Source organism: Notamacropus eugenii, chromosome 5 (genome assembly GCF_028372415.1).
Source record: "Notamacropus eugenii isolate mMacEug1 chromosome 5, mMacEug1.pri_v2, whole genome shotgun sequence".
In the NCBI taxonomy this organism is placed as follows: Eukaryota; Metazoa; Chordata; class Mammalia; order Diprotodontia; family Macropodidae; genus Notamacropus; species Notamacropus eugenii.
Genome location: NC_092876.1, coordinates 273823489 through 273837764, shown reverse-complemented (window position 1 = coordinate 273837764; position 14276 = coordinate 273823489). Strand labels below are relative to the sequence as shown.

The following is a 14276-nucleotide window of genomic DNA, read 5'->3' as shown; positions in this document are numbered from 1 at the left end:
ACGAACTAGTGTAAAGTGAAGTGAGCAAAACCAGGAGAACATTGTACACAGTGATAATATTGTAAGGATGACCAACTATTAAAGACTTAGTTTGCCCTGATTATGACAGTGACCCAAGACTATTCCAATGAATCCATGATGAAACATGTTATTCACCTCCAGAGAGAGAACTGATGAACTCTGAATGCAGACTGAAGCATACTTTTAAACTTTTTTTTGAGGGGTAAACAGTCACTTTAATCAAGCATATGTATCATTCACTTAGTTCGGGGGGGAAAAGTCAGCACCCTGAACTTCAGAGAAAATATGGAGAAATCAGAATCAACAGACAGGGTTTCCAACTGCCTGACAGTAAGCAATACATACATCACAGATCAACAGACAGATAATTATCTGACCATACATACATAGTTCCCGCAGAGAGAAGCACCAACATCTGGGTTTTCAAAGCTGGGGGGCTCCTTAAGCAGCTACCCAGAGTCTCGTCTTGCCAAACAAACACTTCCATTGAGTAAGCTCCCTAAACTTTATTTTTTATTCTTTTATTTTTGTCTGTGTTTTATTTTCCAATATGCCTAATAATGGAAATATGTTTTACATGAATTCACATGTATAATTGATATCAAATTGCTTGCCTTCTTAAGGAGGGGGAAGGAGTGGGAAGGAGAAAACTTAGAGCTCAAAAAAATTTTTTAAATCATTGTTAAAAATTTTTTACATGTAATTGGGAAATATTTAATGAAATAAATAAAAATAAAATGAAGAAAAAAATAGGAGATAGCTCGTTGTTAAGAAACGGCCCTCCTTGGAGGAAGGAGGTTCAGTGAGATGGCCACTCACAATCCCTTTCTGACTTCCTTCTCTTAACTACTCTCTATATTTGTTCTGTTTATATATGTGCTGTTTCTTCTGTAGAAAATCCCTATTTTGAGAATATTGACTTTTTTCTTTCTAAGTATTTCTTTCTATTCCTAGTGCTTAATAAATGCTTATTGATTGATTTATTAGAACTCTTTGTTCAGTAGATGAAAAGGGCTGTTCCAACAACCCTTCTAATATATTTTGTATGTATTATATATTTGCATGTTACATATTTTTAGATTTTCTATGTAAATGTATGTTATATATGCATACATATACATAAATATATACACATGTTAACTTCTTTGATAGAATATAATCTCCTTAAGAATAGGGACTGTTTACTTCTTGTCTTTTTTTCCCAATCAACAATGCACAGCTACTTATTATGCATTTACTTTATGTCTGGCCCTGTGCTAAGCTGGGGATACAAATACAAGAATAAAACACCTGAAGGTGCTTACATCATAATGGAGGAAGAAAACAGAAACAAGGAACTGAAAAGGGAGTGTGAGATATCTCTCTAGGGTATGGTAGTGTAATTCAAAAAGTGAGAAGCAGAGCCAGGAGGGGAGTGAAGGTTTCATTCCCAGTACATGGCACATAGTAGCTATTTAATAAATACTTACTGATTTGAGTGTTTGATTGATTGTTGAAGGGCAGAGATAAGGGATGTGTCTGTTAAGCATCAGTATCAACCTTACTTAAGGAGTGATAGGATGACAAGATGGCAGAGTCCTAAGACTCTGTACTCTTAACTCTACCATTCACTATCTCTATCTCTTTCACCTCTCAGCCTCAGCTGGAAAAGGAAGGGTTTGGACTAGTCCTATCCATGGTCCCCATCAGTAAGGATTCACACATATGAAATAGAGAATTATTAATGGATTAAATTGTGTCTAAGAACAACAGTGATTGGGCAAAGGGCATTGTGGGCATCATGGAGAAAATGGAACTAGACTTTGAAAGATGTAGAATTTAAATTAAAGAAATGATGGGGGAGGGCATTCTAAGCAGTAATATTAGTATAGACAAAAGCAAAGTAGTAGAAACAAACATGACAAGTCCTCAGTACAGTGAATAGACTCTTGTTTGGAGCACAGAGTATATGTTGGAGATTTATCAAAAATTTCCATAAGTAGATTAGGTCTAGGCTAAGGGTAACCTTGAAATCCAGAGGGTTCTAGATTTGATTTAGTAGGAAATAAAGAGCTGTTGTTGATTCTTGAGCAGGGAAATGGCATTGTTGTGGTTTAGGGTGGGAACCCCGGAATGCAAGGGTACAGGGGAGTTTGCCTTGAAATAATTCTACCACTCCAGCCTTCTTTCAGGCAGAGTAGTGAGGTTTTATTGTAACAATGGCCGGGTGGGTGAAATCCCTAACTAATCTGAGTATTTAATGGGAGTAAGATTGGTACTTTTATCCAAATTTTTTAAGACATGAGAAAATCTGGATGGGATCAAGGAATGGCAAGTAGTCTAGGATGGTCTGAGGGTATCAGAGAAAAGGTCTAGATGAGATTAAGGTCCTCAAGTAAGATAATTAAGTGATCAAGGTGAGCTGGGGTGGGCCTTGGGCAGAGGCACCAGTGATTTGAGCTACTGAAATGTATGGGAAATGTGTGTGTTCATCCTTCACTGCTGAAGAAGACCATGCCATCAGAGAAATAATGACATGACTTGCACTTGACTTTGTTTTGAGTGAGGGAGGGCTGTGCAGGTTACCAGCCTCACTTCCCCTCCAGAGCCATCTGAATCCAGTGACCAGATATTCATCAGGATAACTGGAGATGACCCAGGATGAGGTAGTTGGGGTTAAGTGACTTGCCCAAGGTCACACAGCTAGTGAATGCCAAGTGTCTGAGGTGAGATTTGAACTCAGGTCCTCCTGATTCCTGCACTGGTGCTCTATCCACTGTACCACCTAGCTGCCCTCTTACACGAGAAATGTATGGGAATATTCAAGAACTGAGGGTTTTTTCTTTTTAGGGGTCCAGATCCCATCCTCCATCAGCATGATACAATTGTTGTTTTAGGAAGTTAATTTGATGGTTCTGCATGAAAGTCCTCTTTTCTGAAGTCTAATTATGGTTTGGAAGTGAACCTAGAATTTCAAAGACTGTCAGTTGAACACAGAGTTTGACAGGTATTCCTAAGCTGGAAATGCTCTGAATATAGGCATGGAGACAATTCTTTTATCAAGACCTGCCAACGTAGCTAAGTGCACAAAGGATCATCACTAGAAGTACTGAAATCTGTTTTAGTGGTGGGAGCAATTATAGTAGTGATATCCTTCAAGGAATCTGGTAGTGTTGTATAGGAAGGAAGGAAGGAGGAAAGGAAAGAAGGAAGAAAAGAAGGAAGGGACGGAAGGAGAGAACGAAGAAAGTAAGGGAGAATGGGGGGAGGGAAGGAAGAAAGAACAGAAAGAAGGAAAGAAAATCTTGTATACTAAGAGCTTTACAAATATATCTCATTTGATCCTCATAAGAATCCTGGGAGATAGGAACTATTATGTCCCTATTTTTTTATAATTGAGAAAACTGATACAGACAGAGGTTAAGTAACTTGCGCAGGGTTACATAGCCCGTAAGTGTCTAAGGCTGGATTTGAACTCAAGTCTTCCTGACTTTAGGCCAAGTGTTCTATCCATCCACTGTGCTACCTCTCTGGATTAAAGAGGGAACAAGCTGAGCAAATAAGAGAATCCTGTGAGTTTTTCCCAAAAGGATATGTCTTTTCTTAGGCCTCATCCTTCCTGACCTATCCGTAGCATTCAGTGCTCTTGATCTCCTGGCCACTCTCTTCTCTGGGCTTTTCATGACATCATTTTATCTTGATTCTCCTCATTCCTTAGTCTCCTATACAGTCACCCCTAACATGAGTGAGCGTACCCAATGTACCCTCTGTCTTCTCTGCACGTAACTCTCTCTCATTAACCTCACCAACTCCCATCTCTGTACAGAAGACACTCAGATCTATATCCGTCCTTGTCTCTCTCCTTCTCTGAGGCTTGCATCACCAGCCGCCCACTGAACGTTGCAAATTGGATGCACTGTAGGCTTCTCAAATGTGTCCAAAGTGGAACTCCCCTCCGCCATCCTTCCAGTGACCCAGTGTCACAGCCTTGGAGGTATCGTCTAGTCCCTACCCACATATCCAACAGTGACTATGTCTTCTTGATTTTGCCTCACAAATATCTTCAGCATTTGTTCCTTTTTTTCCACTTAACACAGCCACCACCTCATCACCTCTCACCTGGATTGTTGCAATAGTCTCCTGCTCCGTCTCCTTGTTTCAGGTTTCTCCCCTCCTCGTCTGCCCTCCATGTAGCTGCCAAAGTGCTATTCCTAAACACAGGTCATTCCCCTGATCAGTAAGCTCCCATGGTAATTAGGAATTCATTCCTATTAACTAATTTAATATTAACTTCCTATTAACTCTAGCATCAAATACAAATTTCTCTGACTTTCCAACCTACGTTTCCAGACTTCTACGTTACTCCCCTTCACACACTTTTTGGTGCAGCTGAAGTGGCCTTTCTATTATTACTCACACATGACTCTCTATCTCTTGTCCCTGGACCTTTTCACAGTCTATTGAATGTACTCTTCTCCTCACCCTCATCCTTTGGAATCTCTAATTTCCTTCAAAGCTCAGATCAGATGCAATCTCCTCCTACACGAGGTCTGGTTTTGATCCTTCCTCTGCCAGATGCTAGTGCCTCTCCCTTACTAAAATGCCCTCTATTTGTTTGGTATGTGCTTATATGTGTATATATTGGCTCCTTCACTGGAACGTAAAAGGTTGGCATCCCCAGTGCCTGGAGTAGTCCCTTACCTATAATAGGTCCTTAATAAATGCTTGTTGAATGATTGATTGATCTGAAAAAATAATTCACATCCTTTGAAAATGGATGTTGAAAACCAGATTGAAAACCAAATGCTCTCTGGCTGATCCAGAATGATCCCTTTAGATCAGTGGTATCAAATTCAAATAGAAATGGGGGTCATTAATCCATACATAAGGTTCCCCAAGGACTGTATATTGATTCAATTTTAAAATATGTTAAATATGTTTTATCGTATTTTTATTTTGTTAAACATCTTCCAATTCCATTTTTATTCTGGTTCTGACTTCACTGAGAATGTTGTGGGCCGCATGTGGTTGTGTCATTTTTGAGGTCTTTGTATCACACAGCATCTGGTCCATAGTAGGCACTTAATAAATGCTTATTGATTGATTGATTACTTTCTGCACCTTAGGGAAATTTGCCTCTCTAAGTCCTATCTGCCTCTGGGCAATGATTAAATGACTGTGGGGGGACTATTACAACAGACACACTTCTCTTTCCATTATTCTCCTTGCATGAAGGTGCCAGAGGTACCATCCTGCAGCAGGACCAGGCATGTGGAGCTATTTTTCTAGCAGTGGTGATAGGTTTGGCTAGGCTACTGAGACTACCACTTAGCTTGGTCTTCTTTGTGAGCAGGGACATGAACACGAGCCATAACTTAGCAGGATGCTGGCTATGGAGGAAGAACATTTATATTGAATTAGTCTAAGCAGGGTTTAAAGCTTGATCTCTCTGGCACTTGGGGAATGACCCCGCATTTCCGTGTCATCCAAAACTTATGGTATATATAATTGGCCAGGAATAGGAATGAGTATAAGAGGAAGACAACTCACATGAGGTAAGCTGCCCACTACAGTTTCATGTCTAAGGATTTTCCTACATTAGGGCCTAGACATCTAGCATAAGGATTCTTAATCCCTTGGAGATCTATGGATAATTTTCAGGTCTGTGGATTTGGATGGGGAAAAAAATAATCACATTATTATTTTTACTAATCTTACTTGAAATACAGCATTTTCTTCAGTTACAAAATTTTAAAATATTAATCTGAGAAGTGCTCCTTAAGCTTTACCAGACTTCTAAAAGGGCTCAGATACAAAAAAAGGATTAAGAACCTCTCATCTAATCTGTCTTTCATTTTATAACTGAAGAAACCGAGGCCCAGAGAGGTCAAGTACTTTTCCCAAAGTCACACAGTAAATGACAGACTTGGGATTTGAACATAGGCACGCTGAATCCAAATCTGTTATACCAAATCATCCTCTTCCTTGTTATCCTCTTTTGCCATCCTCCTCCCCTTTCTTCTTTTGTACCGTTACTCTCTTTGTTTCTTCTCTTCTAGCTATTCACCTCAGTTTTCTACTTCTGTTCCTCTGGATTTTCTTCTCTTGGTATTTCCCTAGCTTCTCTCTTCTGTCTCTTGGTCAGGATCCTTCCCGTTCTCCCTGCTGAGGCATTGGAGGGGTTAAGAAATCACCACCCCCAGGTGGGATTTTTTACTGAGGAAAAAGGATTTCCATTTGCAAATGAACTGAATGGGAAAGCCTAGGTTATAGCTTGTTTTGATGTATTTTGTTTTATGCAAATCTCAGTGCTCTTTCCCCTGCTCAGTGTTTCCTAAGGGGAAGGGTGGTATGTAGTTTCCAAGAGCATTTCCCAATGCAAATATGAGTCTTCAGTTGCCTTCTTTAATGCATTTATCCTGTAACATGTCTCCTAAAGCTTGTCTTATGATCCTAATGAATAAGAAGCTTTATGAGGACTGGAAACTATCTCATTTAAACTCTAGAAAGTCCTAAGTTTGTAGCATAGTGCTTACTTAAGCACAGAATTGTTCGGTGGTTTCAGTGTCTGCCCCTTCATGACCCCATTTGGGGTTTCCTTGGCAAAGATACTGGAGTGGTTTGCCATTTCCTTCTCCAGCTCATTTGACAGATGAGGAAACTGAGTCAAACAGGATTAAGTGACTTGCCTAGAGTCAAACAGCTAGTGTCTGAGTCCTATTTGAATTCAGGAAGATGAGTCTTCCTGACACCAGACCTATCACTATTCACCATACCACCTAGCAGCACACAATTTTTAAATAATATTCGCTGAATTGAGCTGTATCCCTTTTTCCTCACCTAAGTCTCTCAGGCTTCCGACTCCTCTTTTCCCTTCTACTATTCCTCCTTTTACTATTAAAATGACTTCTTTATGCTTTCTTCTTCCTTTACAAGTTCACAGCTGAACAAAGCACCCTCTCCTTCTTTAACCTATATCTTTCCTATCTCTTTTCCTATTCCGGAAAGAAAAGAGGGGAGGGAGATCTCAGAATCAATTAATGAACATATACATAAAGTGGATTTTTTCCAGGTGGAAAGTGAAAGTGGCAGAGTGGATATTTAGATAATTGGGGCTATCGGAATGCCTGGGGAACGTTTTTGCTGTGGTTCTTTCTACACTGAGCCATGAGGTAACTTGAACTACTACTTAAGAAAAAGCTCCAAGGTACAGGTGGTTAGATATCTGGAGAGCTGAGGTGTCCTTCTGGCTCTGTCCCAAAGGGATTCTGGGACCTTGGACAATACTTATCCTTTGAGAAGTACAAAGCCCTGTATAAATGCAAAGTGGTACTGAAGCTGGTCACGATGATGATAACACTGCCACAAAGTGGGAACTTGATGAATCCATCTACTTCCTTCTTCCTTTTGCTCTTTTTGCACCCGACAGCACACTATTGCCCTCTGCTGTCTGATGGCGGTACTACTGCCCTTGCTTGAGCTGGGATGCTTTCTCCCAGTACCCCCTGGCCCCAGTTCTTACTGGTTGGCTGAGCTGGCTCACCTCAGCATCCCTTCGCTACTCATCACTAACCTCACTCTGCTTTGTCTCCCCCTTCCTCTCCGTCTGCCCTTGCAGCACTGCCAGTAACTCCAACCGCAGCACGCCTGCCTGCTCCCCCATCCTCCGCAAGCGATCCCGCTCACCCACCCCACAGAACCCAGACGGAGACACCATGGTGGAGAAGGGCTCAGACCACTCTTCCGACAAGTCCCCATCTACACCAGAGCAAGGGGTTCAGCGCAGCTGTTCTTCTCAGTCTGGCCGGAGTGGCAGCAAGAATTCCAAGGTGAGGTGGCGGTACCCATACCCCCAGCCAGCTGGAGGGGAGAGGGAGAGATGAGGAAGAGGGTGGGGGGTGTGGCCTCTGGTGTATACCTGTTGGGGTAGCCCCAGCTCCCTGAGATCCTAATTGATAGGTAGGAGGATGGGAGGGAGGAAGGTCACAGGTAAACACATTTATGACTAAACACACCAGCAATGAATAAATAATGCCCACAAACCAGTTTTCCCTTAATTTAAGTGAGAGTCAGTCTAACTAAGAGCTAGACTTGGAGCCTCTTTCTTCCTCACAGCGGGGAGACACATGGGAGACCCTTAAGGGTGTGGGAGATAGCCCAGGACTCATTAGGAATTAGAAGAGTTTCTTCTCTCCCGCACCTCACGCAGGTCTCCTTTCAGGATGTGAGCTAGAGTCAAGCCTCTTCTTCAGGGGCCCCATTGCCAAAGGGAGTCAAGAAGACCCTTCTTTATGTGTTTTCTTTGTTCTCCTTTCTTTCCTGGACCTGTCATTCCCTTGTTAACAGTCAGCTCAGCCCTCAACCTCTGCCATCCCCTTGTTACCAATCAGCTCAGTGGTCAGTCTCAGGAAAGAGGTTCCATAGGGTATGGGCCCCACTCCGGGTTGCTACATCATTCCCTTTCCTCGTTACAGTAGGTCAGCACCCTCACCTCCACCCAAATCCTGCATTCTGGGGACTCTGGGTTCCCAGGGTCTGAGGCCCCAGTTAGAATAGGGCAGGGAGAGCTCAATGGCCTAGCTGATGAGCAATGATCAGTCATTGGGTCCGGAAAGATTTCCTCCAAACCTATTTTAAGGGATAGTGCATTATGCCTACATTCCCTTAGTGCCATTATTATGGAACCCTGGGGGTGGGATGCGGTAGGAAAGTGGTAGAGAGTCAGAGACATTTTTTGTCTAGTTGCATGTCAGGGAAGAAAACGCAATTGTAGTTCATGAGATGGGATATCTGTCCTCCATGGGTCATACTACCCTTTACCCCTTGGACCCTCAGGCACTGGGAAGCGGTTGGGAACCTCTGGGAGTAGGGTGGGGGGAACTCCCTTCCCACCTGACTTTGTCTTCTGATTTCTTGTTCTTCTTCCCCCTCCTCTCCATCCCCTTACCCCTTCCCTTGCATGCTCGGTCTTAGTCTCACAAGCGCCTCTCAAAAGTAAGACACCATCTTTCTGTCTGTCTTTCTCTCTCTCTTCCCTCTGCAGTAGAACTATTTGTAGTGCTCAGCAAACCAACCCTGAAACTGTCTTGCTTGGTCCTTTTCCCAGAGGGGCAGGTTCCATTTTTGTCCTGTCAGGTTGGCTTGAAGTCACTGAGGGGCCATTTGTGTTGTACCAGAGATGTGAGAACAGGCCCACTCATCACACCTGGGATTACTGTACCCACTGATTCACTCCCTGCTTTCAAGGCAGCCCCATGCTGACTTTGCATTACTCTCAATTCCCTCTTTATCTGGTGCTGACTATTGTTCAGAATTCTACCAGTGGCAGCTTCATTTATTCAGGGAATGGAGGGTACATTCCTAACTAGGGAATCCCTAACTAGGGAATCCTATTAGACTCATTTATGGGTCTTAAGCTACCATTACCGTGGTAGCTTGGCTGGGCTAGGGGTGGGGGGAAGGATAATATTTATGAATTCATGGAGTGTTCTTATGGTCCCCCATCATGTATATTACATATCAGTGACCTCAAGAGACCCACCTGAACACCCCCTCTCCCTCTTACCAAGTCTTTCAGAGCAGCTCAGCTTAAGCATCCCTTCTCAATACCCCTTATCCTCCTCTCCCACAGTCCTATGGAATGTGGGTAGTCTTAGGCTCTTGGATCTCGATCGGGAAATGGAATGCACCCACTGGCAGGGCATGGTATCAGTGCCCTGAGGTTGGTGAGCTGAAAGTAGTTCCAGTCAGACCCTGTGTGGATGTGTGGAATGCTCTCTAGTGACTTTATAACCAGAAGAATGTGGGGAGCTTTGGAAGGAAGTCCAGGGCCGAGTATGAGGCATGATTATTCAACTAGGGAAATAGGCCAAGGAAGAGAAATGACATCTAAAGATTTCAGAAGATTCTTTAGCTCAATCTAAAGAAGAGAAGGCCAAGGATTGAGTTGTTAACAGTCTTCTACTATTTGAAGGGTCATTTGGGAGAAGATGATGAGTACATGTTCTCTCACTGGAAGACAATTTGAAAAAATAGGGCTTAAGATACAACAGGGAATATTTAAGTTAGAGACACCTCTTAGACATTAGAATTATAAGATACTTGTACTGGATCCTAGGCTCTAGAGATTTAGAGCTGGAAAGGACTTCAGAAGCCTCATGTAACTCTTTGTTTTTCAGATTTAAATACTTCCCTAGGCTTTTATCTAAGCCCTTCATATTACAGATGAAAAAACAGAGGCCCAAAGAGATTAAGTGACTTGCCCAAGATCACACAGCATTAATTAAATGGCAGAACCAGGGCTTGAACCACAAATCTAGTACTCTTTCTACTGTATGGAAGTGGCAGAAGCTCTTTCCTCCAAGATATTTAAGGCAAAGTGGCACATTTTATGATTTTAGTGGTGAGCTGACTGAGGTCACCTCAAAAAGCCTTTCCAAGCTCGAAGAATATGATAGCCCCTAGCAGCCTGCCCAAAGTGAAGAGAGGTCAGATTCAGAAGATTTGGAGCTCCCCATGGTAGATACTTACTTAAAACAAGGTTGTTTTTTTTTCTCTTTCTTTGGGACTCTGTTTAGAAAATCTCTTAGCCTCCCACCCTAACAGAAATTCAGCATATCCTTCCTCCACAAGGAAGGTGTTTAGTGTTTGATGGCTGATAATGATGCTAAAATACTTATTTATGGAGAACTTGATTGTGTTGGGCCTTGTGATTTCGGTCATGTAGCTTCTGCATTAGTAAGGGAGATAGAACAAGAAAACTAAAGTGAAGTCACTGTATGATAAATCTCACATGAGTGGTACAAACATAGTGGGGTCTAGGTGGAGAGGCTCTGTGGAGAACACGGTACCTGAGTTGGGCCTGAAAAAAAGTATGTAGAACTTTGATAGACAGGACAGATGGGGATGTGGGACCTAGAACCACGTGGGACCAGTGCAGTCAGCCAATTCAGTTAGACAGTAAACTATCTACAAGTAAAAGTATCCACTTTGTGCTAATATATTGATGGAGACTCAGAGATAGTAATATAGTTCCTAGCCTCATGGAGCTTCCAGTCTGGTAGGAGAGATAAGACATACACACAATCATGGTACAAAATGAATGATTATAAATGCATGAAAGAGATCCAGATAAAGTTCTCAGAAAGTAAAGAGATCACATAACTAGGGGAAAACATAGAAGGAATAAAGGAAGAGATTATATTTGAGCCAGGTCATAAAGGACTTAACCAATGAAGATTGTAAAGGAAGGGCATTCCTTTTCTAGGTAATTACATGATCAGAAGCTCAAAGTGAGAAACTTGAGGTCACATTCAGGTTATTTTCTAGTTTTGTTCTGTGGAGCATGTGACGAGATTGTATAAGATACAGCTGGGAAGGTAGGTTAGGATCCGGCTAGAAAACCTTAGTCAATATTTTGGACTTCAGGTTGCAGGTAGTGGGAAAGTATAAGGAAGATGTATTGGAGAAGATGAGACTGGATATAAATAGACTGGAGGTTGTTGTAGTTAGTGAGCTATGACCATGGATAATGAGAGCCTGATCAGGTAGATCTATTGCTTCCTAATACAAAACTGAGACTGATATTTGCCAGTACAGTGGTATGAGATTAGATAGTGAAGAATTTATATCCTACACAGGGGAGAGGGAAGAACATCAGGATGAAAAGAAAAATCCATGTGAGTGTTTTACCCAAATAGCATATGGTAAGGAGGAGGCCACAGAAATGGGGTAGGAAGAACCACTGGTGAGATACTCTTCTATCTCCTGTCACCCAGAAGTAATAAGCCAATATCTGGAGGTGACCAGAGTGAATCGGAGACAGGATGCAAAATATCCAGGCCCTCATTTTACCCCTCATGCGCTTCCCTCCCCATCTAGCACCCCTCAAAGAAGTCTTGTCATTATCTATCCCATCCCAGGATTATCCTATCCATAGAGCTGGATGGGACCGTAGAAAATGCCTAGTCTAACCCTGTCATTACAGATGAGAACTCAACTCAGAGAGTCTGAGAGAGTGACTCACTCTGGTAGCAAAGGTAGAATTCTATCTACCACAGACCCTGTGACTCTATACCTTTCATTACTACTCCCTTAGTACCTAAATGAGCTAGGCAGCTCTGCTTCTTCCAGGCAGCCCCAGCCTTTAGCTTGATGAACAGTTGTACTGGGACCTGACCCTGGCTTAGATGGAGCTCTGCATAGGTGCTACTAGAGAGTAAGCTAACTTTCCTTCCTGAATCAATGGGTATGTTCCCAGAGCATCTCAGGTGGCTGAAGATGCTCCAAACCCCAGTTTTGTAGTAATGATTTTCAACCACCAGAGGGAGCCACAAAACTGGATTCTAGCTTGCATTTCCCAATAGAACTGGTTAGTCCCTAAATCAGTGCTGGATCCTCAGCAGAGCTGCAAGCCCTAATTCAGTGACCTGCCCCCACTGACCACGGCCTGTCCCCCTGTGCTTACTATGTTTGCCCAGTCTGCGACTCTTCTTTGGCCTCTGTGGCACTGACTCCCTCTTCTCCTTTGTTTCATGTTTCTCCTCTTTCCCTCTTCTGTTCTAATTTTTCTGATTTTCTTTCCAGTATGACAGACTTAACCTGATCAAAGTAAGGAGTCATTTTTTCTCAAACCTCCTCCCCGCACTGACTATCCAGATACCGGTGTTATCCTCTAGTCTTGTCCTTCCTCTTCTCTTTGCTCACTCTGCCCACCCCATTCCCCTTGTAATTTGATAGATCTTTCCAGTTCTTAGGGTAGCAGTCAATGCCAAGATGACTTCTCATCCTTTATCTATCCATCTTTGATTCCTTTAGCTGTTCCCTTGCTTCTGCTAAAAGAGGGTGAGAGGGCATTCTCTCCCCCTTGCCTGTACTGTTCTCTTGTAGGTCTACCATTAAAGCAGTTCTACTGATCTCCCCCTCCCTTGTAGCCTAATATTAAAAGCTTCCCAGATCCCAGATCCCCTGACACCTCCTCCCCCACAGCCATCAGAATCCATCCCTCGTGTCCTACCTTCCTTAGTCCTCACCTCTTGTGGTAAAGGAGGACTTGGAAAGAAGCGTTACCTGGGGCAGGTTAAAACAGAATAGCTCATTCACTTGCTATTAGATATTCCCCTTTTCATGCTCAGTAACCAGGTGATGGAGCTGATAATGTCTGCAACCTCTTGTAGGCTGGACCCACACTAAGACAAGATTCAATGAAGTAAGAAACAGAGACTGGAGAATCAATCTAGATGGCAGGGTCCTGGAGCTTGGCAGAGACTGGGCAGGGTCAGAGCCTTATACTGATGAAAACAGGAGGGGTGTGTTTGTGTATGTGTGTGTGAGAGAGACAGACAGACAGACACAGAGACTAACATAGACAGTGACAGAAATAGAGAGACAGAAAGATAGTGAGAGACAAAGAGAAACAGAGACAGAGAGAGAAGATGAGAAGAGAGAGTTACCGTGGCCATGCTACAGGGACAATGTTTCTAATCCCATAATCCCTAGTGGTATCAATTTCAAGAAGAGAAAATTAGTTTTCAAGATTGGTTGGATTTTGCCCAGTTAATTAAAAACCCCACAGTTGGAAAAGAAACTGTTGGGATGAAAGTATGAAGTCAAGTGACGTTGTATAGACTCATAAAAATCTTTGTCTGGGGAGTTGAAGAGTCAGCCTCCCTAGCTGCCTGATAGTTATGACTTTAGGCAGGGTAAAGTATATAGGATAATATTAACATGACCTTATATGTATATGTTACTTGATGGTCAAAAATACTTTTCATACATGGTGCCATATGTCAATCATTCACATTTACGTAGTTCTTTAAAAAGGCAGCATCTAATAGAGAACTGGAAAAAAACAAACCAGGAAGACCAGAGTTCAGATCTCTACTTCTGAAGCATACTGACTGTGTGACCCTAAGCAAATCCCTTCCAGTGCTCTGTGTAACACCGTAAGAGGTACCAGTCTCCATCGGTAAATAGAGTCCCTGTTCTGGGAGTCCCCTTCCCAACAACACCACCTGTCCACTTCCTCTCCCTATAGTATGGTATAGCTAATCAACACTATCATTTAAAATAGAAGCAATGCAAGATTTGCATGCTCATTTTACAGATGAGGAAACTGCTAAGAGATCAGGGCCTTGACCAGGGTTACTCAGTGAGCATGGAGTAGCAGAGGAGGGGTGTTGCAGTGAAGCAGGGAGAGGTCGGTCAGGACTTGTGCCAGGTCTGCTAACGAGGGCTCCTTCCAGCATACCACGTTGTTCAGCCTTGCTTGAATAGTA

At 42.7% G+C, this 14276-nt stretch overlaps 1 protein-coding gene across 13 annotated transcripts in view; it reads left to right on the top strand.

Moving 5' to 3' along the window:
• GRAMD1B (GRAM domain containing 1B) overlaps positions 1 to 14276 on the top strand; it is a 333834-nt gene that overhangs the window by 272762 nt on the left and 46796 nt on the right. For 12 of the 13 annotated variants that reach the window (XM_072612892.1, XM_072612891.1, XM_072612889.1 and 9 more), the window contains one exon: positions 7619 to 7829. In XM_072612892.1, the coding sequence (XP_072468993.1) occupies positions 7619 to 7829 (211 nt within the window). Of the gene's footprint in view, positions 1 to 7618; positions 7830 to 14276 lie in introns of those variants that run through there. The other variant, XR_011967771.1, reaches the window with a different exon arrangement.